Source organism: Engraulis encrasicolus, chromosome 1 (assembly GCF_034702125.1).
Source record: "Engraulis encrasicolus isolate BLACKSEA-1 chromosome 1, IST_EnEncr_1.0, whole genome shotgun sequence".
NCBI lineage: Eukaryota > Metazoa > Chordata > Actinopteri > Clupeiformes > Engraulidae > Engraulis > Engraulis encrasicolus.
The window spans coordinates 42166892-42194297 of NC_085857.1; the positions used below are offsets into that span (position 1 = coordinate 42166892).

The 27406-nt window shown below is 44.7% G+C and overlaps 1 protein-coding gene across 1 annotated transcript in view; it reads right to left on the minus strand.

The window, feature by feature from the left end:
• The window catches only part of LOC134457290 (somatostatin receptor type 5), a 27407-nt gene extending 3915 nt beyond the window's left edge, over nt 1-23492 (minus strand). The window contains exons 1-4 of the mRNA XM_063209232.1: nt 23010-23492; nt 19433-19747; nt 18079-18351; nt 17039-17173 (exon numbers count right to left, since the gene is read on the minus strand). Coding sequence (XP_063065302.1) covers nt 17039-17173; nt 18079-18351; nt 19433-19747; nt 23010-23492 — 1206 coding nt within the window. The remainder of the gene's footprint in view (nt 1-17038; nt 17174-18078; nt 18352-19432; nt 19748-23009) is intronic.
• Nucleotides 23493-27406: the final 3914 nt, after the last annotated feature.

The window sequence follows — 27406 nt, forward strand, 5'->3', positions numbered from 1 at the left end:
TGTGTGCCTTAAATTGTGCATGCAACCGCGTGAGACCGAGTGCACATAGCTTCATGACGACCACAGTACCTACCATGATCCTGGAGGTACCATCTAGTAGGCTCTCACTAATGTTTTCCACCATTGCTTGACTCTACCAAGAACTCAACATCTCAAATCAACAAGTACAGAGACAAGAAGATCGCCCCTCAACATTGCACCGTACACACGTGTCTGCGTACCTTGTGTGAGGTGTCTTCCCGTGCACAAAATGCGCATAAAATTCACATGGCAGCGCATTCATGCACGAAATGTGCCTGCGCACGCCTGTCCGGCAGCAAGCATATCCTTGACCTAACAGGTTGCCCATGACTACCAACGGACCATCACTAAAAAACGTATGTGTTAAGACTGTGGGTGCATTCCAATATGCGACCTTGCGTCCTCCACTTGTGCTTGTGGCCTCACTCCGCCTACAGGCCCCTCCTCCGTGGAGAAAACAAATGAGTTTCCCCGCTGTCAACATAGCTAAAACAATTTTAAGTCAAAACTATTCGTTCACCATCCACTTTGCAAATGAGAAAATGACTTAACAATTGAGCTTTTGCGAGATATTGAAATATAATGCTGTTGTCAGTGATGTCATCATGACATATTACTTCCTAGTACGAGGCCACAAGCACAAGTGGAGGACGCAAGGTCGCATATTGGAATACACCCTGTATTTTATCTTCTTCAACCTCAAGACACCGCTACATGTGACAATTGAGAAGTGACAACACGATACCTGAAGTTGTTTATGATACTTGTCCAAGCAATAAACAGAGAAATTGTGAATCACATATATCTGTGATTTATTAACACAGTTCAAGAAACCACATGGAAGGCCCAGCCGTAGCTTAGTCGGCTGGGGACTAGACTGCTCCGCGGGCGAGCCAGGTTCGATTCCCGACCCGGGTTGTTTATCGATCCAGAGGTCGAGCTTGACACAGAGGTCGGTCAAGTCATCCTCCTTCATGTTGTACATACAAATCTAAAATAAATCTGAAATAGAAACGGTGACACCACGCCACCCCCACACTCAAGTAGCTTCACTGTGACTCTGAAGTCTTGCATTGCAAACAAAATGAATGAATTAAGGACGTTGCACGTAGGACCTTTACAAGTGCTCTGCGCCAATAATCCTCTCTGCCAATTAGAGCTCCCCTTAAAGCCCCTTAAGACATGCCCCCCTACTAAGATCTGGTGTTAGGCAGAGTGAAATAAGGGTAACTAAGGTTGTTGTTGACAACAGGGTTTGAATAAGGTCATTCCACCACCTCTATGGAGCACTCGGCTCGGAGCGATGCTCTGACTACAAAGACAACATGGAGGCAGTCGATGCCTCTTCTCTTCTCTTCTCTTCTCTTCTCTTCTCTTCTCTTCTCTTCTCTTCTCTTCTCTTCTCTTCTCTTCTCTTCTCTTCTCTTCTCTTCTCTTCTCTGACGTACAGGGTGGGATGACAGGGGTGGAAAGGGGGCTATGAATGGAGCAGAGCTCCAGCCGCAGCAATTGAAGTCAGATGGTGCTGCAGATCTGTTACTGTGTAACTATCCTGGGGGTAGAGAGGGGATTTGAATTTAATCCTAGTATAGCAGCAGGCTGCCAATGCACTAGGAAAGGGAGAATATACTTTTTAGTATTTTGGTTGGGCAGGCAAATCAAGAATCAAACACATTCTGAACCACCTCACCTGCAGCAGCAGTCCGCCTGCTGTACATGCAAAGGATGGCACTGCTGGAGATTCAGATTTCATTAACAAAAAAACTCTGTCATGTTATCCTTCCAAGGTAGTAGGAGAGTAGGTAGTCTGATGATTCACATACGATGAAGAACTTCTTGGAGCCAGGAGTGCACTGGGATTTCTGAATGACATGCGGCAATCCCCGTGTCGCACATGCAGCACAGGAGGGCACAGCGGGAGGTCCCGACTTCAAAGGGTTAATACACACTGTTGCGTAATCCTTCCAAAGAGTGTAAAACAGGGCTGTCCTGGAGGAAAAAACGGGTCAGGCATTTTTCGGCCAAGACCGGTCCGCCAGACATTGAGAGAGCCTGTGACATTATTTTTAGCCATCTTTAACAATCTATTTTGACTGCAACAGGCAAAATGAATATTTTAATCTGACTCAGGACAGGTTAGCTGTAGCGGTATGGGGATTGATACCCAAAGGTGTGCACAGATAGGGACTAAGTGGTGCTAAAGCACCTGCCCCTTTGCCCTACTGGACCAAAAATGCCCTTTCTGAAAGATGTTTTCTAAAAGTTTTTTGCAACAATTAACTGGTCCTTGTTAACATGATAATCTGCGAATGCTTCAAGATCAAAAGCATGCGGCGATAATGTACCGCTATATTATAATGTATAGCCTCTATAGCAGGGGTTACCAATCCGTCGAAGTCTATAGCCTTGCAAGGCAGCCGGAAGTACCACTTGCCCCCAAAACCTTCCCTTCAGCACCTGCCCGCCAAAATGTGCACGCCACTGCTGATACCACTGCGTTAAGGGAAGAAACAGGCCAAAATCATAAATAATCCACTGGGCAAACGCCCTGTATGCCTTATGGCCAACCCATCTGGAACAGTCCCAAGACTCACCACGAGTTAATGGCTCGGAGCCAGGATTGCACACGGACGCTTTCCGAATGACCTGTGGCAATTTCCGGGTACAGATGGCACAGGTGGAGTCTCCAACTTCAAAGAGTTAAAACACGCTGCGTTCTAATCCTTCCCAAGGGCGGTAGATAGAGAGAGCCAAAAAGGCAGAGATAGGCTCGCTGTGTGACCTTACAGTACGCACGCGTTCAACTGTGTGCATAGTGAGTGAACACACTTGCTGCAGAGATACGTGACGTGAAAGCCCAATTGGGAAACTCCAACTCCCATTGTGACACAGCACTTCACAGCACACAAGTGAACACTGCACTCAAGTGAACACTGCACACAAAGCAATTGCATTTTAAGCCGCACCTGTGCAAGGGGGCAGCCATCAATGACGCTCCAAGGGAGCAGTGCGGTCGTACGGTACCATGCTCAGGGTACCTCCTTCATGGAGGAGGGTGGAGAAGACCACTGGTTAATTACTCCTCCCACCAACCTGGTGGGTTGGGAGTCGAACCGGCAACCTTTGGGCTACAAGTCTGACGCCCTAATTGTCCTAAATCAGAGCACTCCACATGATACTGAAGGTATTACCTAGCCTAGGATGCAGGTATCCAACACCACCAACCTGTGCAATTGGCAGAGAGTGGGAGCAAATAGCTGGGTCCTCATTGTATTGAATTGCGGGACAGGGGCGCTTTCAAATTACTTTGTCCAGGGCCTGGCCAAAGCTGCCAGCAGCCCTGTGGGTCAATATTGCACTTTGCCTTCAAGTGAGCTACCACGCGCCAGCTTGACATAAAAATCCGCATGACAATGCATTCCTGCCCCAAGGTTCTCTATTCCCAAGATCCATTATCATGACGAGATGCCAGGATAACCATGAGCGCACGGGGCATAGGCCCTATACGGTGGAAACATTAGTCGTTCAGGAACAACACACATCTGTTCCCAGCACGGGACTGATCCTGCATTTTCTCCCACAGGCATTAACTACCACAAACTGTCTTACCGCCTTTGATCCTACCATCTTGGCATATCTACTCTACCATCTTTGATCCCTCTGCCAGCAAGTGCACTTCACACAGGTGGCTTTGTGCGTTATTGACGTACCTCAGTAGCCAGACCACACCCTCCTAGTGATGCAACCTTGCTTCTAGTGAGGCCAGGAGCAATACAAATAGGACTATCGTTTCTGGGCTCCAAAAAAATCTAGAAACTCCTCCCACTTTGTCGGGAAGCAAACTAGTTGCAAACCAAGGGAGGCGAGTCAACCATGGCGTTTGGGAAATGTTAATTGTTATGCTCTTGGTCAGACCAAGTCTCGAAGAGATGTGAAAGTCGATGATAATCAGGCTAATACCTAAGAGGAGACTGTTGTGTTCATTAGGATATACTAGAAAGCAGGGCTGGACTGATCATCTGTCGTACAGGGCATTTTCCCGGTGGGCTATCAGTACCCAGGGGCCAATTCTATTGGTTTGTTTGTTCTTGGTTTTTATAGAGACTGGAAAGGAGAGGTGGATGATACTCACTTCTTTTCTTTGGGTTTATTTTTTTAGCATTTCTTTTTTTAAGCTTACATTTTTGTGGTGGGGGTGGGGGGTGTTCAACTTTATTTAGACAGGACAGTGAAGAGTGGGAGGAAGTGAGTGGGAGAGAACCGGGGAGGATTAGGAAATGACCTAGGGTCGGGAATCGAACCCTCGTTCGCCCGCATAGCAGTCAAGTGCCCATTCGAATAAGCCACGGTTGGGTCTAGCATTTCTTTAGCCAGGTGACCGAAGCATCTCAGATCCTGACCAAAACATAACCGTACATAACATAGCCGATTGTGTACTTCAACAAATGTATAATTAGCATCAGAGAGGGAAGAAAGTGACTACTACACTGGGCAGGATACAAACTCCCCATGGTGGCTTATGACATTTGATGACACGTAAAAGGAGCATCAGGTTATTATCTCTCCCCACTTTTTGTGAATTTATTTGTGTGAAATTAATATATTTATTTACAATTAGTTAACAAGGGAAAAGAATGGAACCAGTTTGCTGAAGAATTGTAGGCCTATCCTCATCTCTCTCTCTCCTTTTCTTTTTGTATTCATTTGTCTACCACGTGCCCCCTCTATTAAAAGATAATTCCTGCCTTATGTGACGGAGGTGTTCCTGCACAGTTCACCCAGAGATATTCTAGACAGAGATACGTCATTTTGGTTCTTTTCCGGTATCCACTTTATGTTGGCTGAACGTCCCTTTAGGAGACCTTCGGTTAGGAGACCTTCGGAGTCCTGAGGTTGAGAATAAAGCAAGTCCCCTTAGCGCTGTAGATCGCAGTAGCGCACGTCTTGTGCTAACACCTCAAAAAGAGAAGAAGAAGGAGGGGACAACGCCCCCTTAGGAGACCCAATTTGAGCACACGCTTTTGCATTGAGTGGCCGTGTTTTGATTCCTCTTGATTAAAATTCCATCCTCTTTGGTTCACCCCCCTCAGGGCGCAAACCTGCCACCTTGTCAACTACAACGCCTCAGCAATGGGAGTCACAGTACGAGTGTGCTGAGCTAAAGGGCCGATCCCCTAGCCCCACGCTACCGCACTGCATTGAGGCTTTGAGAGGGAGGTTTACTAACGTTCCACGCTGAACTCTGCTAGTTGGCCTCCGTTACACTCTTCCCCTTAAACCTCACTCCCATCCCGGGTCAACGGCACCACTGTGACGGAGGTGTTCCTGCACAGTTTGTTCCATGTTCCACGCAGAACTCTGCCAGTTGGCCTCAGTTATACTTACGTAAATTTCCTCTTGAGTAAAAGTTAAAATGGACAAAGAATGTTGAAGAATGGTATCTTTATCCCTCCATTTCCCAACTGGCATCTGTCTACCCTCTTCTCAGATGCATCCAGCCTGACCTCACTTTCATATAAAAGCAAATAAGAGCAAAAAAGTGCCAAAATGGGCACAAAAGAAAGAAACACTTTAGGAATGAAAAACTCAAAAGTGTATTTGTCTGGTCTGTGGCCCAGTTTCAGCCAGAGGACAGATATGAACTCTCCCCTGACGAGGCACTCTGGGCGCTCTGATGTCTTCTCCTGTCCGAGGTAGGCTACGTCCATTTCTCTTCATGTCCACCTGCAGGTTATGGCACGCACCAGGTGCTCACGGACTACTTTTCTTTACTTTGTTTTTGTGGATTCTAAAGGAGGGCATCATGGTTTTTTTTTTTATGCTTCAGCAAACTCACAAGAAGTACTGTATGACCCTTTTAGTCTCCACAGTCCAGGGCTGGACTGTGGGAGAAATAGGGCCCGGGCACATTTGACTTAAAGGGGCCCCTCATCACAACTAGCGGCGCAGAACTGATTCACCGGTGGGCCCCACACTCTCGCGGTCCCCTTTAAAAAAAAAAAAAAAAAAAAAGATTTTTTAAAAACATTTCTGAAAATCGGGACTCAGATGTGTGTGGGGCCCATTGGGAAATGCCCGCTATGCCAGATGGCCTTTCCAGCCCTGCCACAGTCTGTGTAGGATGCTTGCGTCTGCCTTTACAGACTGATGTGTTGTTGCTCGTTGCCAGAGCACTTTGCTGCTGCCAACGCTCCGAAGAAGAAGAAACAAAGATTCACTCTTCACATGTACGTACGTACGACCGCTCTCAGAGTTTTCAGTTTTCAGTAAACTGGCCTCAAAAACTCTACAGTGCCATGTCAAGTATAGACATGACTTTAGGCAATCAGCTGATTAGCAAAAGCACCTGGTTGTGCTAGCACCACCCGAGCACTCTGTGATGTCCTTAATCAACTGATTAAATGAATGCCTGCAACAATAAAGTTTGGGATTGTAACTTCCGAAGCCACTGTAAGTATCTAATACAGAAAATAAATGGATTTATTATTTAATTATAGCCTATATTCATGGATCAATTTTCTAAATTCCTTGTTCCTCGTTTCTGTTAAGCTTCTCATGTCTCCATTATTCTATTGAAGTCACAGTAATGTACTGAAAATGACAATAATTAAATGCACACACTGATGTTGATTAACAATTAACAATTAACAATGACGAGGTAGACCTTACTTGCACTTCATGGCCGTGACTGAGACACTCATATTGTTGCTGTCAGGCAGAAACCTTGTATCTGCACTTTTCATTGTTGTTTACTTATTAATTTACAAATCACTATTTTCTAAATAAATAATCATTTCAACATTTCAACAAGTTGGTTATTACATAATTTACCATGCACATATACTCATGGAGACTGGATTTTTATAATGAATAAAGAATAAATATAGTATATATATATTTAATAATTATTATTTTTATTTTTTGGAGATGCAAGGTTTCCACAGGACAGTAACGATATGTGACTACCCACAAGAAAACAGACCACAAGTAGGCTTAGGGGTAGCCCATATTCATCATGAATTCTGATTCTAAACTTTACAAAGACCCTACACTTGTGGAATCTGGTATATGCATTTGTGAAGTTTTTAATGTGTTCTTCTCTTAACCCATTGTGTCCTGGAAACACATACATGTATACGAGTTTTTCAGGATTTTGAGATTTTAGCTGTTTTATTAACTATGTGGGTATGTTCGAGCTGAACGAACACATTACAATGCAAATACATAAATGTAACTCGTTTCATGTTTGTATGTGCTTCGGAGGCTGAGATATTTAGGATTTAATAGGAAGAGGACACCCTTTCCCAAAAAGGGCTTAGGACAAAATGGGTTAAAGTAGAAAACAGAAATCATCTCTTGAAGTTTTTCTTGCCCTTATAGGCATAGAGATAGCTAACAATACTTATGCCTTAAGTTTTCTTAAACATTGGGTCGCTTCTTGAAGGCCTCAACTTGCAAACCTGCAAAAAAGGTAAACTCACAAAAGATGAAAATACTGTATATCTTTACAGAAGATTTTCTCAGTTTGGCTCTCTCTGGCTGTCTCTGGGTTTGAAATCCCATCACATATTACTGTACTGCACATCGGGCAACTTATGGGTTGAAAAGCTTCAAGTTACTTGAAGTTGTTGTTTTTGATGTCATGGTGGCGTAAGAAACTCATTGTAAGAAAAATGTGCAAAGAAAGCCTGGGAAACTTATCATACTTCTATCAGAATTAGCTACTAAGCGACGCTAGGTGAATAAAGGCCTCTAAACCGTTCTGACAGCATTGCAGAGCACACTGTCAGTTGTGCACTGTGCGCCACCAACACAGCATAATAGCCTGTGAGTTAACCATGAATTTTAATGAGTGTCTCTGGCAAAATATAACCATAATCAACTGGAGACGGTGTCAGAGTTTGTCACCGGTACACGAGTTGTTTAGAAAACAAAGGAATTCAATTTTGGCATAGCATTCTGGCTGCCAAAAAAATTACAGAATATACTGCTTAGCCTGGTGGTGAAATGAGCTAAATTCATCCACACGGTTACAATCAGGGCATTTATATAGCCTATATAAAAAAGATATGGTGAATTCAGGTAAATTGGGCCACTTCTTTGCATATAAGTGAATGGCCCAAAGTGGCCCAATTAACCTGAATTCACCCCATACCATGGTGTTTATGTTTTGTTGTTACCTGGCACTCCCGGAGTGGTGTGGGTCAAGTAATGCAATGCTACAGCATGGGATCTTACAGATGGCTCTGTGTCTGTCTGTCTGTCTATGTCTACTTGTCTGTTCGTCTGCACACAGTATTTTTGGTTGCCTGCGTATGATGCCAAACACACATAGAATAGAATAGAATAGAATAGAATAGAATAGAATAGAATAGAATAGAATAGAATAGAATAGAATAGAAAGCCTTTATTGTCATTATACAAAGTATACTGAGATTTGAGCTTCCCTACAAGGTGCACAGTCCTTTATAGATGAACATTGTCCAGTAAGTGTGAGTTCATTGTTGTAACAGCTTTGGGGAAGAAGCTGTTCTTCATCCTATTGGTTCTGGCTGGTAATGCCTTGTAGCGCCTGCCAGAGGGCAACAGTGTGAAGAGATGGAAGCCAGGATGTGTGGGATCTTTAATGATACTCCTGGCTCTACTTACGCAGCGGGAGTTGTAGATGGTGGGTATGGGAGGCAGGGGGCAGCCTATGATTTTTTGCGCTGTTTTGGTCACCCTCTGCAGTCTCTTCCTGTCAGCCTCAGTGCAGCTTGAGTGCCACACTGACACTGCGTAGGTCAGCAGGCTCTCTATGGTGGAACTGTAAAAGGTCACCAGCAAGCTTGAGTCAAACTGTTCTTTCTTAAGTACTCTCAGGAAGTGCAATCGCTGCTGGGCCTTTTTTTACCAGAGCCGAGGTGTTAATCGACCAGGAGAGATCAGCAGAGATGTGTACTCCTAGGAATTTAAATGAGCTCACTTGCTCCACACGTTCACCATTGATGTACAGGGGTAGCCTGGCCGCGCCAAACCCCGCCTACAGCCAATTTGCGGCCTCTAGGGGCGTCTAGATTTCTAGGCTAGTACAGGGGGCAGGAGCCTCTTTGTTCCGCCGGAAGTCCAGGATGAGCTCCTTCGTCTTGGAGATGTTCAGGGCCAGGTTGTTTGATGCACACCACTCTCCAAGTTTCAGGACCTCATCCCTGTAGGCCTCCTCCTTTCCCTCGGTTATCAGCCCCACCACTGTTGTGTCATCTGCAAATTTGACAATGATGTTCTCTGGGTGGATGGGGCTACAGTCAAACGTGTAGAGGGAGTAGAGAAGTGGGCTCAACACACATCCCTGGGGCGAGCCGGTGCTGAGGGTGCGGATAGTTGAGAGATGGTGACCTAGTTTCTCCTGTTGGGGACAATTAACAAGGAAGTCTTTGATCCAGGAGCCTGTGGATGATGGAAGTCCTAGATGTCTCAGCTTGGAGATTAGGATGTCAGGAATGATGGTGTTAAAATGAAGAGCATCCTGACATAGCTCCCTTGTCTTTCCAGGTGACTCAGTGCAGAGTGGAGAGCAATGGCTATTGCATCCTCAGTGGATCTGTTTGCCCGGTATGCAAACTGATGAGGGTCTAGGGTTGGGGGGAGACAGGCTTTTATATGTCTCAGCACCAGTTTTTCAAAGCACTTGGTGATGACTGGAGTGAGTGCAACAGGGCGAAAGTCATTGAGGGTGGTAGTAGATGCCTTCTTTGGAACAGGTATGATGGTGGCAGATTTCAAGCAGGCTGGGATGGTGGCTTGTTTCAGTGACAGTTTGAAAATGTCAGTGAACTGGTGCTAGTTGGTCCGCACATGCCTTGAGCACCTTTCCTGGCACACCATCCAGGCCTGTTGCTTTCCTCGGGTTCACAGCACGAAGCCCTCGCTTCACGTCATCAGTCGCAACCTCCAGAATGGGTGGGGGGGTGCTCGGGTGTGTAACGGTTTGGGGTGGGGTGCTAAGGTGTGGAGTGGGTTGTTGGAGGGGCTGGAGTGGTACGCCTGAATGCTGCGCCTGAGCTTCAAAGCAGGCAAAGAAGCTGTTCAGCTCCTCCGCTAGTGCTGCATCTCCATCTCCATGAGACACAGAATGTCCCCTATAATTAGTGATGGACTGAATACTCTGCCACATCTGCCGGGGGTTGTTCAGCTTCTCCTCAATCCGCCTTTTGTGATCAACTTTGGCTGCCTTGATGCCTCTTCTTAGGTCGGCGCGAGCACTGCTGTATAGCACCCTTAGCCTAGCGCAGCCAGACCTGTACAGCAAAAAGCTGTACCAGGGTCTAGGAGGGCTGGGCGGCAGTGTGGGCGGGATAAACGGTTGCTTCAGCACTCAACGTCACGCAATAGGATGGTGGAACAACCAATCCCCACACACTTCTGTGTAACGTCACAGCTGTCTTTCACAACGTACACGCGACACGCCCCTTTGTAGGTGAAGCGGCAACTTCGAGCCGTCGTAGCAGTGAATACGTGTGATGACCACAGCCACAAACAAGTTTCCTAATAAATCGTGTTTTCACTTATACAGTTCAAAAATGCATCGTTTTCAACCACATGGCCCTCCTTGATCAATCAGCGAAATGTCGAGCAATTTGGGGCTTGTTAAATGGTTATATTTATGATTGTTGTCAACATGGCATGTTCGGTGTTAGCTAGCTAGCTGTATACCCATAACTAATACATGGCTAGCCGCTAGCTCGGTAGACTAGGTGTCATTCCCATCTATTTAGTAAGCGACTTACAGACTTTCAAAGCTCCCAAATGTCTCGTTTTTAATGACATGGATCTTATTAGAATTTGGGGCAGGCATATAATACAAGGCTGGATACCTAGCTCTGTTATTGACGACAGGTTAGCTAGCCACTAGCGAGGGCCTCTTTGTGAAGCGGCAACTTCCAGCCGTCGTAGCAGTGAATGCGTGTGATGACCACAGCCACAAACAAGTTTCCTAATAAATCGTGTTTCACTTATACAGTTCAAAAATGCCTCGTTTTCAACCACATGGCCCTCCTTGATCAATCAGCGAAATGTCGAGCAATTTGGGGCTTGTTAAATGGTTATATTTATGATTGTTGTCAACATGGCATGTTCGGTGTTAGCTAGCTAGCTGTATACCCATAACTTTCCCTGATTGTCACTCCCAACGCAGGACGCTCCCCGGTCAGCTCGCTCCCACTAGCCAGACTATCGATCCCACCGCCATATAACGGAGCTAGTTATCTTTTTGATGTTAGTTTTTTGTTTCTAACCCTAGTTTTTTGTTTCTAACCCTAACCCTAACCTAACCCTAACCTGGATACCTAGCTCTGTGTTGTTGACGACAGGTTAGCTAGCCACTAGCTTGGTAGACTAGGTGTCATTCCCATCTATTTAGTAAGCTACTCAAAGACTTTCAAAGCTCCCAAATGTCTCGTTTTTAATGGCATGTGTCTTATTAGAAATTGGGGCAGCAATTTCATTCTACACCTACAGTAGTGGTCTGATAATAGCGTGTGACTATCTGGTTCTGTAAAATGCTCAACTTAGCTTACCGAGCTAGTTTAAAACATCGAATGATCAAATGGTAATGTGTTGAGATCTATTTGTGTCCGATAAGTTCATGGTGTATTATTACATCAATCCATGTCAGCCACGAAATGTATTATCATCCAGGCTTTTTAAATTAAGTAAACACTTTCGTGCTGTACGTAGCACGGACGGACACCATGCTTCTTCTTAGAAAGTTTCCTGTTTACTAGGTAGCCCGGCCCCCCTCGCGATTTGATTGGCCCTGTCATCGGATAACTTTCAGCCTCGCAAAACGACCGGGGTCAGCTAGACTGCCCCCGGGAGCAAATTCAATTTGCGGTCGCTAGGGGCATCTAGATTTCTAGGCTATAGCACTCTGTCACCAGACCTGAAAGCTACATCACAGGCCCTAAGGAGTGTGCGAACTTGGCTGGTCACCCATGGTTTTTGGTTTGGGTAAACCTGGATAGAACATCATGTGCATGTACGTAGTTTTTCCTTTACGAAAATGAACCATGGTGAATCCTGGTATTCATGTTTTTTTAGCATGGTTGACTATGACAATGGTGACTATGGTTCAATTATAGTTTGAGGTTTAACTATACTATTACAAAAAATAATCATGGTTATACTCTGGAAACTAACCATGGTTTTAGCACGGTTTATAGTTATTCATTAAACTACACTTACCTGACGCTTAATTTTTTTTATCTTAAGTGCATAGTGGTGACAGTCCTTGGAGCAATGTGAGGTTAAGTGCCTTGCTCAAGTGCACTTCATTGATGGATGGAGGTGTAGGACAAGGTAAGGGTTGGATTTGAACCTGCAACTCTGTGATCTTCAGTCCAACTTCCTAACCATTACTCCACAGCTGCCCACATGTTTTCATGGTTTTTTTTGAGTAACCATGAAAACCCACAATTAACCATGGCTTTTTGAGTATGGTTTGTGACAAACCATGAAAACTATGAATAACCATAATCCATGGTTAGTTTTCATAAAATGATGGTTAAACCATAGTCAGGAACTATGGTTTTCATGGCTACCAAAATACAGTACATGGATAAGCCATTGTAATACTATGGTTGGTTCAGAGTAGGCCAACTTAGAGTAGCCATGACATACCATGGTAGAGCCATGGTTACTACTTGTACATAAAAACCATGGATGTTTTTTGTAAGGGTGGGCAGGGGACCAGGTTTCTATCTCTGACTACCCTTGTTTTGTGATCATTATGGTGTTTACATAATGGTTTCTTGTGTCTTTTCACTGAGTGACAACCATCTATTCGGGTCTTAGCTGTGATTTGCAGCTTTATTGTACTGAAATATTTAAGTTGGAGATCACTGCTTGCTTACAGCCCTCCCATCAAGCTACACACCCACCATTTGTTCCGTGATTAGCTGCCTGAAAGTGGTTGTGGAATATGAAGCCTTTCGAGAGCAGGCTTACCATTGCATAGACATGCATGCAATACTCAGCAGGGATGCAGATCTAGCTTGGAAATCATAATGATGAGTATAAAGAAGTCATAACACAAAACCCTCTCTGTCTCTCTGTCTGTCTGTCTGTCTGTCTGTCAATATCTCTTGTTAATATCATACTCAGACAGACTAATGCACTTAGAATTCATACGAAACATAATCTTCTGTAGCCTATTCAATTACTTGTTTTGAGTCATTTGACAAAGTGCTTTTTCTACGCACCAACCCACCCATCAACACACACACACACAACAAAACATAAGAACATATGAAAAACCAATATTACTGTAATGACTTGCACTTAAGGATTGTAATAAAGCAGAAAAAAGTTTGTCGCTTGTCTGAAATAAATATGAACTTTAAAACTGTTTTGATATTGACATGCACGTAAACTATGCAAGCATTACTGTGATTACTGCATCAGAAAATCGAGGTTAAAACCAATGTCAGAGTAGATTGAATATAAATAGGGTTGTCAATCAACTAAAATAACTCTTAATTAGAGCCTTGCATTAATTTAAATAAATCAAACACATACATCATTCGCATGCGCATTTTAAAAGCTGTTGGATTCCCCTCTGAAGTCAAATAAAAAAGTAAACAGTGTGACGTGCACTGCTTTTTCATTGCAAACTCACTCTGTTACTTATCAATATGTATTTTGGTTTATGATATTTTTAGATCGGGTTAAGAACTGTATGCCTGTCTGTCTGTCAAATGACAATACTTTACGCCAACCATAATCTAAGGAATCATTGTAACATTTATTTCTCTAAAAATTTGCCAACCACACAACAGTTTCTTGTTTTTTTCAGGCATGTAGTGCAAATGGCTGTTGGCATCACAATCTCGGTGGTTCTAATAAAAAGAACAACACAAACAAATAATCAAACGGAAAACAATCTGATGCAGTACAAATACTCTAAAGTGGCATTACGTATAAATATTTACTTTGGCAGCAGCTGAGTTGTAGGCAACCAGGCTTACTTTCCCCGGGGTGGATTTGGCCATTTAGGAGCCCTGGGTGAAATATAAACACGGGGCCCTAAAAAAGTCATTATATAGAAATAAAATTCAGTATTTTGGTGCTATTCAAGTCTTTTGTCTCATATAGATCTTTGATTACTTTACGTAAGTGACATATTAAGATCAAGCCTGCTTTTTTCCATGTCTACTGCGATTGGTGTGACAGTTGGGGCCCCTAGGGAGGACAGATTTGGTTGGGGCCATTGGCAATTGCCTAGATTTGCCTAATGGAAAGTCCACCTCTGTGCTTTCCTCAGATTGAAGTTCCTCATCTTCATCTGCAGCTCCCTCAAATCCAGTTACAAACGTATACAGCTCTTTGCGTCTTTGAGTGTCATGAAAAGCGCCACATACAACCTATGTATTATTATTATTATTATTATTATTATTATTATTATTATTATTATTATTATTATTATTATTATCAAACTGGGCATACTGTCTTAGCATTTTTGAGTGTCATGAAAAGCGCTATATAAAACCTATGTATTATCAAACTGGGCCTCTAACAAGCTGAACCCATAATTTTCTGCCTGTTAAATATCTAGATTGACGTTATTGTCCTATAAGGGTTAATCCTTTCCACACAAGGAACAGCGCATTGCAAAGGACAGCATACACATACCCAGAACACAACTCAAGTGTGACCAGATGGGAGTAGGGTGAACAACTGGTTTAGTTGCTGGCCAGTAGTGCTTGCTATGATGCGGGGACGTGTGTGTGTGTGTGTGTGTGTGTGTGTGTGTGTGTGTGTGTGTGGGGTGGGGGGGGAGTTGTTTGTTATTTCCATTTTCCACCAATGAGGCTGGGGTGGGGGGGGAGTTGTTTGTTATTTCCATTTTCCACCAATGAGGCTGGGGTGGGAGTGTTTATTATCTATGCTAAATGTGAAATGTTAATGAGTTTGCTCTTGCTGTTGACATTTAATAAGGTGAAGACACCGGGGGTGCAGTATAATAAAGGGCTGGATGATGCTTTTGTAGAGAATCGGAAAGAGATGGAGATGGGGGCGGGGTAGACATTGATCTTGGGCACATGATGTGATAGAGAGTCTCTACTATGCACGCTGCTGTGTGATGGTCATTGGTCCACTTATTGTGAATGGCAAGACCACAATGTGTGAAAATGTTGATCTGTTTGGCAATGGATAGTGATGTGAAGGGGCATTGACGCATTTCATTTGCAATTTGATTTTGAAGATGTCAAACAACATCTGGGATTTAAAAACTTAAATTAGTGTTTCTCAACAGTGGGCGTTGGGGATCTCTAGAGGGGCGTTGAGAAGGATACAGCTGAGAGGGGGCGATGCTTATTAGCCATTGGGGGGCATTAGGCCATTTCATTTTTTAACACTAAGGGGAGCGTTGTCAGGCTTATAATGAGGTCAAGGGGGCGTTGGGAGGCTTGTGATGAGGGCAAGGGGTCGTTTGTTCAAAAAAGCTTGAGAGCCACTGACTTAAATAATCGACTGCAGAACAGGGAACGTCTGTTGAAAAGTCATTGTAATCTCTTACACAACAAACATAATTGGAGGCACACTCAAGAGAGCTTACTGGTTATGCTCCCCATTTTACCAATAGCCTGATTGTCTATTGGGATGTCTGGGTCAGATGTCCAATGGCCTGACCTGGTTTTAATTAATTTCCCTCCCCAAGGTGTCTGGCCTCCAGAAAACGTATTTCCCACCCTGACCTGACCCCAGAAAGCTGCCATGTGTATGCCCCCTTATGGACTTTTCTGGATGCGACCCCGAGGCTGCATTTGGCAGAAGTACAGTATGAGAGAATTAGATATACCCTCTGAAAAGGGATTTTGCCACTCCCAATTTGTATGGGGGCTCGTCCGGGATACATTAGCGAGGTCTTTCCCTCCTCTGCCTACTGTCACCGGGGTGGACATCTCGGCTTCAAAAAGTAAAAACGTACAGTACATACAGTATTTTCTTCAGCCATTGCAATAAACCAGAGAGAGAATATCTGGCGAAATTTTTACTTCCTTAATCTACTAAGTCCACCCCCGGATGTAACCCCTCACCTTCTATTTAACAGCTTTGCGCTTAGAATACCCCCATGATCCCATCCGTAATGTCCTGCATGTGTAATTGTGGTGTCAGCATAGCCTCTCTATATATTCTATTCAAATCCTGAGTCTGTGCATATTATTAGTGCATTGATCCGTTTGCTCTGACATTCCCATTAATTAGTGAGCAGCAAGGGGTTGTGTATGCTGGTGCAGTTGGATTAAAGAATGTCTCAGAGTAAGACACCATACCTGACCTCTCTGTATTTGGAACACGGCTTCTAACCCTCTTGCAACCTCTAGCATGGTAGCCTGATTATCATCAACTTTTAAATCTCTTCGAGACTTGGTCTGACCAAGAGCATCAATTAACATTTTCATGGTTTGCTACTGGTTCTTTGCTTCCCAACAAAGTGGAAGTCCCGATTTTTCTGGAGCTCAGAAACGATATTTGTATTGCTCCTAGCCTGACTAGAAGCAACGCTGAAGGTGTTGCGTCAGTAGGAGGGTGCGGTCTGGCACTAGCATGTTAGAATGAGACACCACAGGCTACCTGACTGCTCAGCACAAGGTTGTTGAAGTGGCTGTATGGATCCCTCTCTGTTAGCTTGGGTTTGCCGCTCCAAAGTCACTGTATCTCGCTCTGTAAACTTTATCACCCCCTGGCTAGGCTTATCCCCTACATGTACTTTGGTTAAACAACAAACTTATGGGGCCCCACCACCATTCATTTCCCAGCCCTGCCGCTGGGATGAGGACATAATCTTAGCCAACATCGCTAGCAGATACAAGGTGCACAGGAAATATACAGAACCCCATCTCTCTCTCCCACGCGTTTCCTGCCATCTCTTCACTGCCACTATCAAATAAAGGCATACAAATATATTGGACAAAAAATACAACAAACTATAGAGGCTCTGTATAATAACAAGAACAAGACGCCGGCCGTACAGTACCTGACTGCTCTGCACCTGTCCGTTGAAGTCCTGGTTGCGCGGCATCAGGAAGGTGTCGTTGGTGGTGGTCTTTTCCGTGCGTGGCTGGCTCGGGTCACCGTCCTCCACGCCGTTGGTCTTACGCACGCACAGCACCTTAGATAAGATTAGATAAGCCTTTATCATCTCTTCAAGAGAGAAATTTGGTTTGGACATGAAAATGCAGGGTTCTAAAATTAAAACCAGCCAACCGGCCAAATGCTGGTGAAATTTCAGTTTGGCTGGTAGAAAATAACATCTTACTAACCATTTTGACCCATTAGTGCAGTGGTTCTTAACCTTTTTTTAAAAGTACCCCTTAACATGTGACCAAGACATGCCGCGCACCCCCAACTCAAACTTCTACATGTGTATTCACACTAAAAATGATTCATTACAATTAATCTTGCTTGAGAGACGCTAAAACATATCTTAATGCCTTTACATGGGGACCATAACGTGTTTTAATTTGTTTTTTATTTGGCCCATTTATAATGTTCGCAAGCCGAATTTTTGTCACAATCTCAACACAAACAAAATTCTGTGCACCCTCTGAAACCTCTGGTGCACCCCTGGGGGGTGCCTGCTCCCCAGGTTAAGAACCATTGCAGTAGCGGGTGTGCGTTTGGTTAGTAAGATGTACGTACATCTACCATTTTGCCATTTTGGCTGGTGATGAAAAAAAGTTGATTTAGAGCCCTGTGAGAGTGTGATGTAACACCAAAAACAGCACAGCAGACAGACAAATGACACACACGTACACTAAACAAGGAAACATGTGACAGCTGCTGTTAGTATAATAGTCCTCCATCTTGGCCCAATCAAACATCAAACATTCGTCCAAATATGCAATACTTGTTTTTTATTACTTTTAAGGACCATCAAACCTGTCAATGGACAAAAGATGGAAAATAGCCTTATGGCTACAATCTTGTATATTTTGTTCTAAATGCTAGTAATATATGTTGTCCCTTTGTAAAGTAAATAAACGTAAACTTAAAATAGTAATGCAAACCCCAAACCTTCCGGAAGCTCTGCTTGAAGTTGTCGGAGAGGAAGCCGTAGAGCAGAGGATTGGCGCAGCTGTTGGCGTAGGAGAGGATGACGGAGAAGAAGTAGACGCCCGCCATGGCGCTGCTCTCGGGGAGGATGACCACCAGGTTGACGATGTTGATGATGAAGAAGGGCAGCCAGCAGAGCACGAACACCACCACGATCACCACCACCATGCGCGTCACCTTGCGCTCCGACCGTCGCCGCTTGGTGAACCCGGCCCGCGCCCCTGACGACTTCACCTACAGAAATGAATGAATGAATGAATGAATTTAAGAAACAATACATCTTTGTGATTTTGTTTTACATAGCACTACATATTTAAAAATCCCCAAGGTCACTTCGTTTAGTATACTGGAATGTGTGTACGTATATGTAAGAAAAACCTAAGCCCGTATGCACCCCTGACGGCTTTACCTACAAAAATAAATAGATAAATGAAACGATACATCTTAATGATTTTGTTTTATACAGCACCTTCCAACTACATATAGCATGTTGTAATATGTACATGTAAGAAAAACGAGATGTTCTTTGAGAAATGTTATTTTTACACAGTAAAAAAAGTTTTTGGTGGATCCTAGAACTAATTTGGCACCTCTAGGTTCCTCAGAGAGATTCTCCCACCATAGCAAATGAAAGATCTTTGAGGAACAAGATGATGTCTTTATGTGTACAGGAGCGCTGACAGGTGGCAAAGGGGGCAGTTGTCCAGGGCAGAGGGAGAGAAGGGGCCCAGACTTGTGTCCTAATTACTATACATTTTATGTATTAGGTGGTGGGTCCGTTCAGATTACTCTGTCATGTGTCTAATTAAAGCTGTCAGAGGCCCTGTGTACGTATGTGGGAGGGTAAGGGGGCCTAACTTTGGTGCAGAGGTGTCAAACAAGGATTCAGAAAGTAGACCCCCTGCCACAGATTTGATCCAACCAGCTCTAAATCGGCTCATCCTAATGAGTACTCAAGACAGCTAGACCAGTTACTCTGTGAAGTCACGGAAGAAACTGTGGCAGGTTTTTTTTTTTTTTAACTTCTGAACCGGATATTCGACACCCCTGCTGTGTGTATGTGAGAGGAAAAGGGAGACTAACCAAGAGTGAGTTAACCCTTAAGTCACAGCTTTATAAATTACCTGTTACCAGAATGGCAATAACCAATTCATGATGTATTACTGGGCTTATTTTATGCTATAGTGTAGTACTATGGTAGTTAGCATTTCAACGACTATTGCAGCATGCCACTGGTGGTACAGCGTGCACTATGGGGCTAACTGTGTAATGTCTATGAGATAGGTACGTAAAAGAGAGGGGGGGCTAGACTAACCTTGACCACGATCAACAGGTAGCACAGGCAGATGACCATCAGCGGTCCGAAGAAGCCCAAGATGGCCGTGTAGAGGATGAAGACGGTGGACCAGACGCCGTGCGGCTCGGGCCAGTTCATGTTGCAGGAGTTGAAGGTGTCCTGGACGTCGGAGAAGATGACCACGGGCAGCACCACCACGAAGGAGGCGGCCCACACCGCCGCGCTCACCATGCGGGCCACCCGGGGCCGACGCCAGCGCGTCGAGCGGATGGGGTGCACCACCGCCAGGTAGCGGTCGATGCTCATCACCGTCAGGCAGAAGATGCTGGTGAACTGGATGGAGGGAGAGGTGGAGGGAGGGAGATAGGGGGAAGGAGAGAGGAAAAGAGAAGGGGAGAGAGAGAAACAGAGAGAAAGAGGGGGAGGAGGGAGGGAGAGGGGTGGTGAGGGTGAGGGAGAGAGAGAAGGGGGACAGAGAGAGAGAGGGAAAGAGAAAGGGGGAGAGGGAGACAGAGACAAAGAGAGAGGGAGAGGGAAATAGAGAGAGGAGACGGGAGAGGGTGAGGGAGAGATAATCAGTTATTTAGGTAGTGATCAATGCTCATTCCCATCAGAGTGGGGGAGAGAAAAGAAAAGGAGAGAGAGAGAGAGAGAGAGAGAGAGAGAGAGAGCGAGAGAGAGAGCGAGAGAGAGAGAGAGGAGTAGAGAGAGAGAGAGAGAGAGAGAGAGAGAGAGAGAGAGAGAGAGAGAGAGAGAGAAAGTATTCAGGTATAGCTGCAGACTTTATAATGACAAAACCAAAGGAAACTAACTTAATTATTAACCTTCAACCTCAAAGTTCATATCATTGACATGCATACACTTTGATGCTTAGCACCATCAGGTAGAAGATCTTGGTGAATCCTGATGAACTTGATGGATTGGAAGAGAGAGAGAGAGAGAGACAGACAGACAGAGAGAGCGAGAGAGAGAGAGAGAGAGAGAGAGAGAGAGAGAGAGAGAGAGAGAGAGAGAGAGAGAGAGAGAGAGAGAGACAGACAGACAGAGAGATCGACAGACAGACAGAGGATCAGTTGCCGCTGTAATATTTGTGTAATGATCGATGCTCATCAGTGTGAGAGAGGTTGAGAGCAGGGCTTTGAACCGGTTCAAGGAACAAAAATGAAAACCGGGAACTTTTTGTATTTTACAGGGAACAGAAACGAAACCGTAAACATTATTATTTTTAATGTTCTGGAACGGGAACACTTATTTAAAAATAGTGGTAACCGGTTAATACCGTTCCTCAAACTAAAAAAAAAGTAATTATTTTCCTGCGCACGTTACCATGACGGCTGAGGTTCACGTCCTGTGTGACATCAGACATTCTCTGACTGAATGGAGAGAGAGATGTGGAATGTGGATTACAAAGTCCCCACTCCACATCTTAAATAAGAGAAACCACTGTCATACAAAAGGGCAGAGTTTCCATTACATCATTGTAAGACATTGCAGAGAAACATGTGTAAAGGGCACCGAGAATGTTCAACGTTATTGGGCATCCATGGCCGCTTCAAATATGCACAAACACAATGTTCATCATAGCGCTCCCTGTGACCCAAGTCAGAGTGGAGCACGCATCATTGAGTTTTTTTTCTCCGCTTCTCAGCTTAAGTCATCCCTGAATGACAAAATTCTGGAGGATATTCTTTTCATCCGCTTGAATAAACAGTTTGGAATGTAGGCTGACTCATTTGCACTTCCGTCAGTTAGGCCTATGGGGAGTAATCAGCTGACAGGAAGGAAATTAACCGTTCCGGGAACAATATTTTTTTGTTCTAACCGGTTCGGGAACGTCAATTTATTGGTGGAACTTATAACCGGAAACGTTATTATTTGGAAAAAAATAACGGTTCAAAGCCCTGGTTGAGAGAAAAGGAAAGAGAGACAGGCACAGAGAAAGACACAAAGAGCAAGAGAGAAAGAGAGAGAGAGGGACTGAAAATGATTCAGGTATAGCTGCAGACTACAGTATAATGAGGTCACAAGAGGAACCATACTTAATTATTAACTTAAGTTAGTTCATATCTTTGACATGCTTTCACTTTGATGCTCATCACCGTCTGTTTGAGAGACAGAGAGAGAGCGAGAGAGAGAGAGAGAGAGAGAGGTACTCATAATGTACTAAATATTGTTCTTATTATTCTGTATGTTCTAAGCAATACTAATGGAAACAGGCATGCCAATAAAGCATACTAGAATTGAACAGAACTGAATTGAGAGAGATGAGAGGTATGCACAGGGGCGTAGCAGCAAATTGTGGCCCTATGTACAGTCAGCTCTCAATTGACCCCCCCCCCCCCCCCAGTCATATATCTTCATTACCCGGACTGTGTGTGGGGCATACATGAAACAAACCTGAACGATACCCCTGGGTATGAATGAGAAAAAAGCTCATTTGGGTCCACACATTATCTCAGTGATATCTTCCTTAACATCCTCACAATAGTAATGACATGACATAACCATGAACTGGTTAATGGTTTCGAGAGAGACAGAGAGAGAGAGAGAGAGAGAGAGAGAGAGAGAGAGAGAGAGAGAGAGAGAGAGAGAGAGAGAGAGAGGGGGGGGGGGGGTAGACAGACAGAGACCGAGACAGAGACCGAGACATAGATATATACAGTGCAATCTCAGTAATAATTTCTTCAAAATGCTTGCTATAGTAATGTCACAGAGAACGATAATGTCGAGAGAGAAAAAAGGGGGGTGGGTAGAGAAAGACAGAGAAAGGCATACAGACAGATAGAGGAAGACAGACAGACACAGACACAGACAGACAGATGCACACAGAAAGACAGACAAACAGACAGAATGAAAGAAAGACACACAGACAGAAAGAGAGAAAGACACAACATAGACAAACAGACCAAAAGACAGACAGACAGACAGACAGACAGACAGACAGACTGACTAGCAGAATGGAAAAATTGAAAAATTGTGAGAGGAACTTCAACTGACAGACAGGCAGGCAGACAGACAGACAGACAGACAGGTGCACACAGAAAGACAGACCGACAGAATGAAAGAAAGACATACAGACAGAAATATAGAACGACGCAATACAGTCAGACAGACAGAATGAAAGAAAGACATACAGACAGAAATATAGAACGACGCAATACAGTCAGACAGACAGAATGAAAGAAAGACATACAGACAGACTGGCAGAAAAATTGACAAATTGTAAGAACTTGTCTCAACTAGACAACAGACCAGAGGTGCATCTTGCCACCAGGCAAGGCAGGCAGCTGCTCGGGGCCCCTCAAGGCCCTAGATAGTGAATAACAGCCCACATTTTACCACAGTAGTGGCGATTTTGGTTCAAATGCTCATTCTTTTGCATTTTCGCTTGGGGCCCCACCTGACCCTAGAATCGCCTCTGCCAACAGACAACAGACCGACAGAAAGACAGACAGACATACAAGGAAGACAGAATGAAAGAAAGACATACAGACAGAAAGAAAGACACAACACAGCCAAACAAACAGATCAAAAGCCAAAAGACAGAAAACTGTCAAATTGTAAGAAGAACCTGGTCCTGTCCTTGTCTCCTCACCTGGTTGAGCGAGTCCGCCGTCATGACGACGCGACACAGGAAGGAGCCGAAGGGCCAATAGGAGAGCACGTTCTGCGTGGTGAGGAAGGGCAGGCCCAGGATGTACAGCTCGTCGGCCACCGCCAGGTTGAAGATGTAGATGTTGGTGACGGTCTTCATCTTGGCGTAGCGCAGCACCACGTAGATGGCCAGCGTGTTGCCCGTCAGCCCCAGCAGGAACACCGTGAGCGAGATCACCATGGTCACCAGGGAGCTGCTGCCCTGGAACGGAACGCTGTGCTCCGAGGAGAAGTTTCCGGAGAAGTTGCTGTGCCAACTGCCTCCTCCCATGACGGCTGTGTCCAGGGATGCCAGGGACAGGAGGCCGTCGTCGTCGTCGTTGTTGTACATCACGGTGGTGATGTATCCAACGGCGGAGGAGGAGGAGTTGAGGAGATGAACGTTCATCATGGTCAGCTTGGTTGGGATATCAATGGATTCCATTTCCCCAAAGGATCATGGGTGGAAAAGGAGTGACCTACAAAAAGGGAGTGACAAAGCTGGGAAGGTGTAGCCTGGTTCTCACCAGACGGTGCGTGTGTGTAGCTCCAGAGCCCCCTGGTGGAGTGGAGCTACACACACTACCGTCTGGTAGCGTCACCATTAACATGCTCTTCTGGAGTAGAAAATAAACGGAGCATTTATTGCTTAAATATCAACGACAGCTCGCATTGATGAGCCACAGGACAAATTATAGACTATATTGACTCTTTAGAGATTAACAGAAAACTTTTTTGGAGGTATTTGTTGGCGGTGAGTTGCAATAATTGCACCATTTATTTTCTGACTCGAGAAGAGCATATTAACGGCAGTGCTACCAGACAGTAGTTTGTGTACACACACACACACCGTCGGTGAGAACCAGGCTAGGGAAGGTGAAGATTAGGCTGGAATTCATGAATGACGTAGAGTGAAAGCCGAAAGTGAAAGTGAAAGCCCAACTGGGAAACTCCAACTCCCATCATCATTGTGACACAGCACACAAGTGCACACAGCGCACAACAAAATTGTCTTTATGCCTCACCCGTGTAAGGTGGCAGCCTCCAATGGTGCCCTGAAGGGAGCAGTGTGGCGGGACGGTACCATGCTCAGCGTGACTCAGTCATGGAGGAGGATGGGGAAGAGCACTGGTTATTACTCCCCCCACCAACCTCGCAGGTCAGGAGACCGGCAACCTTTGGGCTACAAGTGTGATGCACCGTTTACCCATGACTGCCCTAGAGGCATGCATGGAAATTCAGTCGGAATATCTATGATGGACTCCTAGATATCACCCACAAACAAGTTGTTAGACCTCAGGTGGACTAAATGAGGTCTGCAATCAGTGACAGCTCATTTTGGATATCAGTGGACTCCATGTCCCAATGTTTATGGGTAAAGATAACAGAAGGGAGTGAACAATGAATGAATGAAAGTCTTTATGAATGAATGAATGAATGAATGAATGACTTTATTGTCATTGTACAGGTACAATTGGTAAAGTGCAGATTCTCTCGGTACTTAAAAAACAACAAAACACTACAATATATATAAGTAAGACTTTTAAAAGTTAGCTGTGCAAAATGAAGTGTGCAGATGGCTTTTGGATAAAAACTGTCTTTTAGTCTGTTAGTTCTTGTACCCAGAGCCCTGTAAGACCTGCCTGATGACAGCAGCTCAAACAAGCACACTGGGAAGATAACTAAGATGAAGTGGAGTGTTTTTTTAATTATTATTTTTTTACTTCTTAGTCCCAGGTGTTGGAGGACTCACAGCTGAAGAAAAAAAACAGAGGATAACAAGACTGAGAGGGAGAGCTGGGAAGATCAAATAACTACCAGGCTCAATTTGGTTGGGATGCTAAGCTTTTTGGAGATTACAAAAAGGAGCAATCAAGTGGGACAGATGCTAGCTAGCTGAGCTCAGTGTGGAATATTGGTAAACTTCCCTCCTGAAGCGAAGCCTCACACTGAGGGTCCCACTCTCAAAACATGCATACAATGTAATGGGGTTCCAATACTGGATCCACATCCAACCCCGCCCCTGGGCCTGATACAACTGACCCGTTTGTCCCGCCCTGTTGGTGGGCCTCCTACAGGATCCCTGTTGCCTAAGCTCGTAGCCTGGCTTTTAGCTCAGGCAGTATCTCCTCTGGTGATTGCTGGAAGGCAGGGGTGGGCAATTATTACCTTCACATTTGATCGGTCAAGTTCCATGTTGGCAACCCAGTCATTCTGAAACTTTAGTCCATGCTGATAACTTCTGGCATTGTTGCCAACTTTTAACAAAAAACGCCATCAAAAGTTTATTTTAGGGTCTTGGCTGGTTGACTAAAAAGACTGAGGTAGGGGGGGCGCTGTGGCGCAGTGCCCTAAACCCCCCACATGTGGGCTTACATTGCTCACTGCCCCGTCTCTCTCTCCCAATTATTTCCTATCTACTCTCACAATGTCCTGTAATAATGAAGGCCAAAAAGGCCCCCAAAAAATACTTTAAAAAAAAACAAGACTGAGAGGGAGTGATGGGAAGATCAAACAGCCACCAGGGCCAGGAGTAGGCCTATATGAGATCTGCAATCAGTGACAGCTCATTTTGGATATCAGTGGACTCCATGCCCCAATGTTTATGGGTGAAGATAATAAAAAGGCAGTGAACAAGCATACTGGGAAGATGATAAGGGGGGTGTTTCTTTTTTTTTTTTTTACTTCTTAGTCCCAGTTCTGTCAGAACCATTTCAGTCAAGAAACACAAGAGAAGAATATAAATGCAATTTCTTTTATTGAAATTATGAATTACATTTGGCGGTATAGCTCTGTTCGGAGGAACCCCCCTATTTCCATGAGCAGCATGGAAAAGCATTTAGTCAGGGGGCAGCAGCAGTTTAGGGAATTCTCACCCCAGCAGGACAGGGCGAGAGATAACCCCCCATGAACAGAGCCAAGCGACGTGACAAGAGAACATGTCACATCATACACGACAAGGTGGAGCAGGGGAGGTGGTGGGTAGCAAAAACCGAGCAGCATACAGTTGAGAGGAAGTGGATAGAATTTAAAAGGCGTGCCGAAGCCGTGTGGCCAATCGCTAGGGAAGAAAGATTATCAGATGAGAGAATGCACCTGGATCAATTAGGAATTAATTAGATGAAGGGGAGGGCGGCGAGCTTCTTGACTACCATGGCCTGGCCAGAACTGACGTTAGTACTTTAATTTCTGTCAGAACCATTTCAGTCAAGAAACACAAGAGAAGAATATAAATGCAATTTCTTTTATTGAAATTATGAATTACATTTGGCGGTATAGCTCTGTTCGGAGGAACCCCCCTATTTCCATGAGCAGCATGGAAAAGCATTTAGTCAGGGGGCAGCAGCAGTTTAGGGAATTCTCACCCCAGCAGGACAGGGCGAGAGATAACCCCCCAAACAGACTATACCTGGTAATCCTCTCTCGAATACGATGAGAGGATGTCATAGCTATAAAGATAAGCCCCCCAAACCAAATATCTAAAACTAAATTTGGAACTAAATTTGGTAAAGGCAGGGGGGTGGGGGGGCATAGCAGCAGCAGGAGCAGCAGATGGCAGCACGACGCATAGATGCAGACACTTATTGGTTACCACCAGGGGCAGCAGGGGACATGGCTTCTGGGCATTAAGAATGGAGCGCACGTCCGGCCGTAGGTAGCGTGCATAGGCAGCAGAATTCCATACCTGGTAATCCTCTCAAAGTCAGTTAAAATGAGAGGATTGGTTGAGCAGTCGAATTTAGATATCCCCCCCAAAAAAACATCATGCACTAGTCCAGAGTAAATCATGCATGTGATCAGAGGAGCAGTCGTATTGACTATGCCAGTAGTAAGTATAATCAAGAAGGCTGGGCCAGTCATTGGCTAAATGTGGCATAAATCGTCAAGTTAACTGAAATAGGCAGATTTCTATTAACCAGACTAGACCAGCAGAAGTTTTGTTTAGCAGCAGCTATATTAGGATCACAGCAGCAGCAATAGGACATAGCCAGGCAGCAGCAAAAATACAAACTTGCCCAGCAGTAGCGAAAGAGAAAACTAGATAGGTCGGTAGATAGTTAAATAGGCCAGTAGAAATCAGGTGAAATGAACGACCCCAGCCAAAATTATAAAATGTAACTAGATGACCAATAAGTTAGCCGCAGTTAACAATTTGGGGTTGGCAGCATCCTCGGTTAGTGGCAGTTAAGTGCCCCATCACCAGCTGTAAAATAGACTTTAGGTAGGATTAAAGACAAGGCCAGCTGTTGGACAGTCAGATGCACATAGAGAAATAGAGCGTCAACAGTGGTTAAATAGACTTGGCTGGGAGTCATTAGGATAAAGTACACAGACTGGAGGCACTAAGGCTAGGATGGC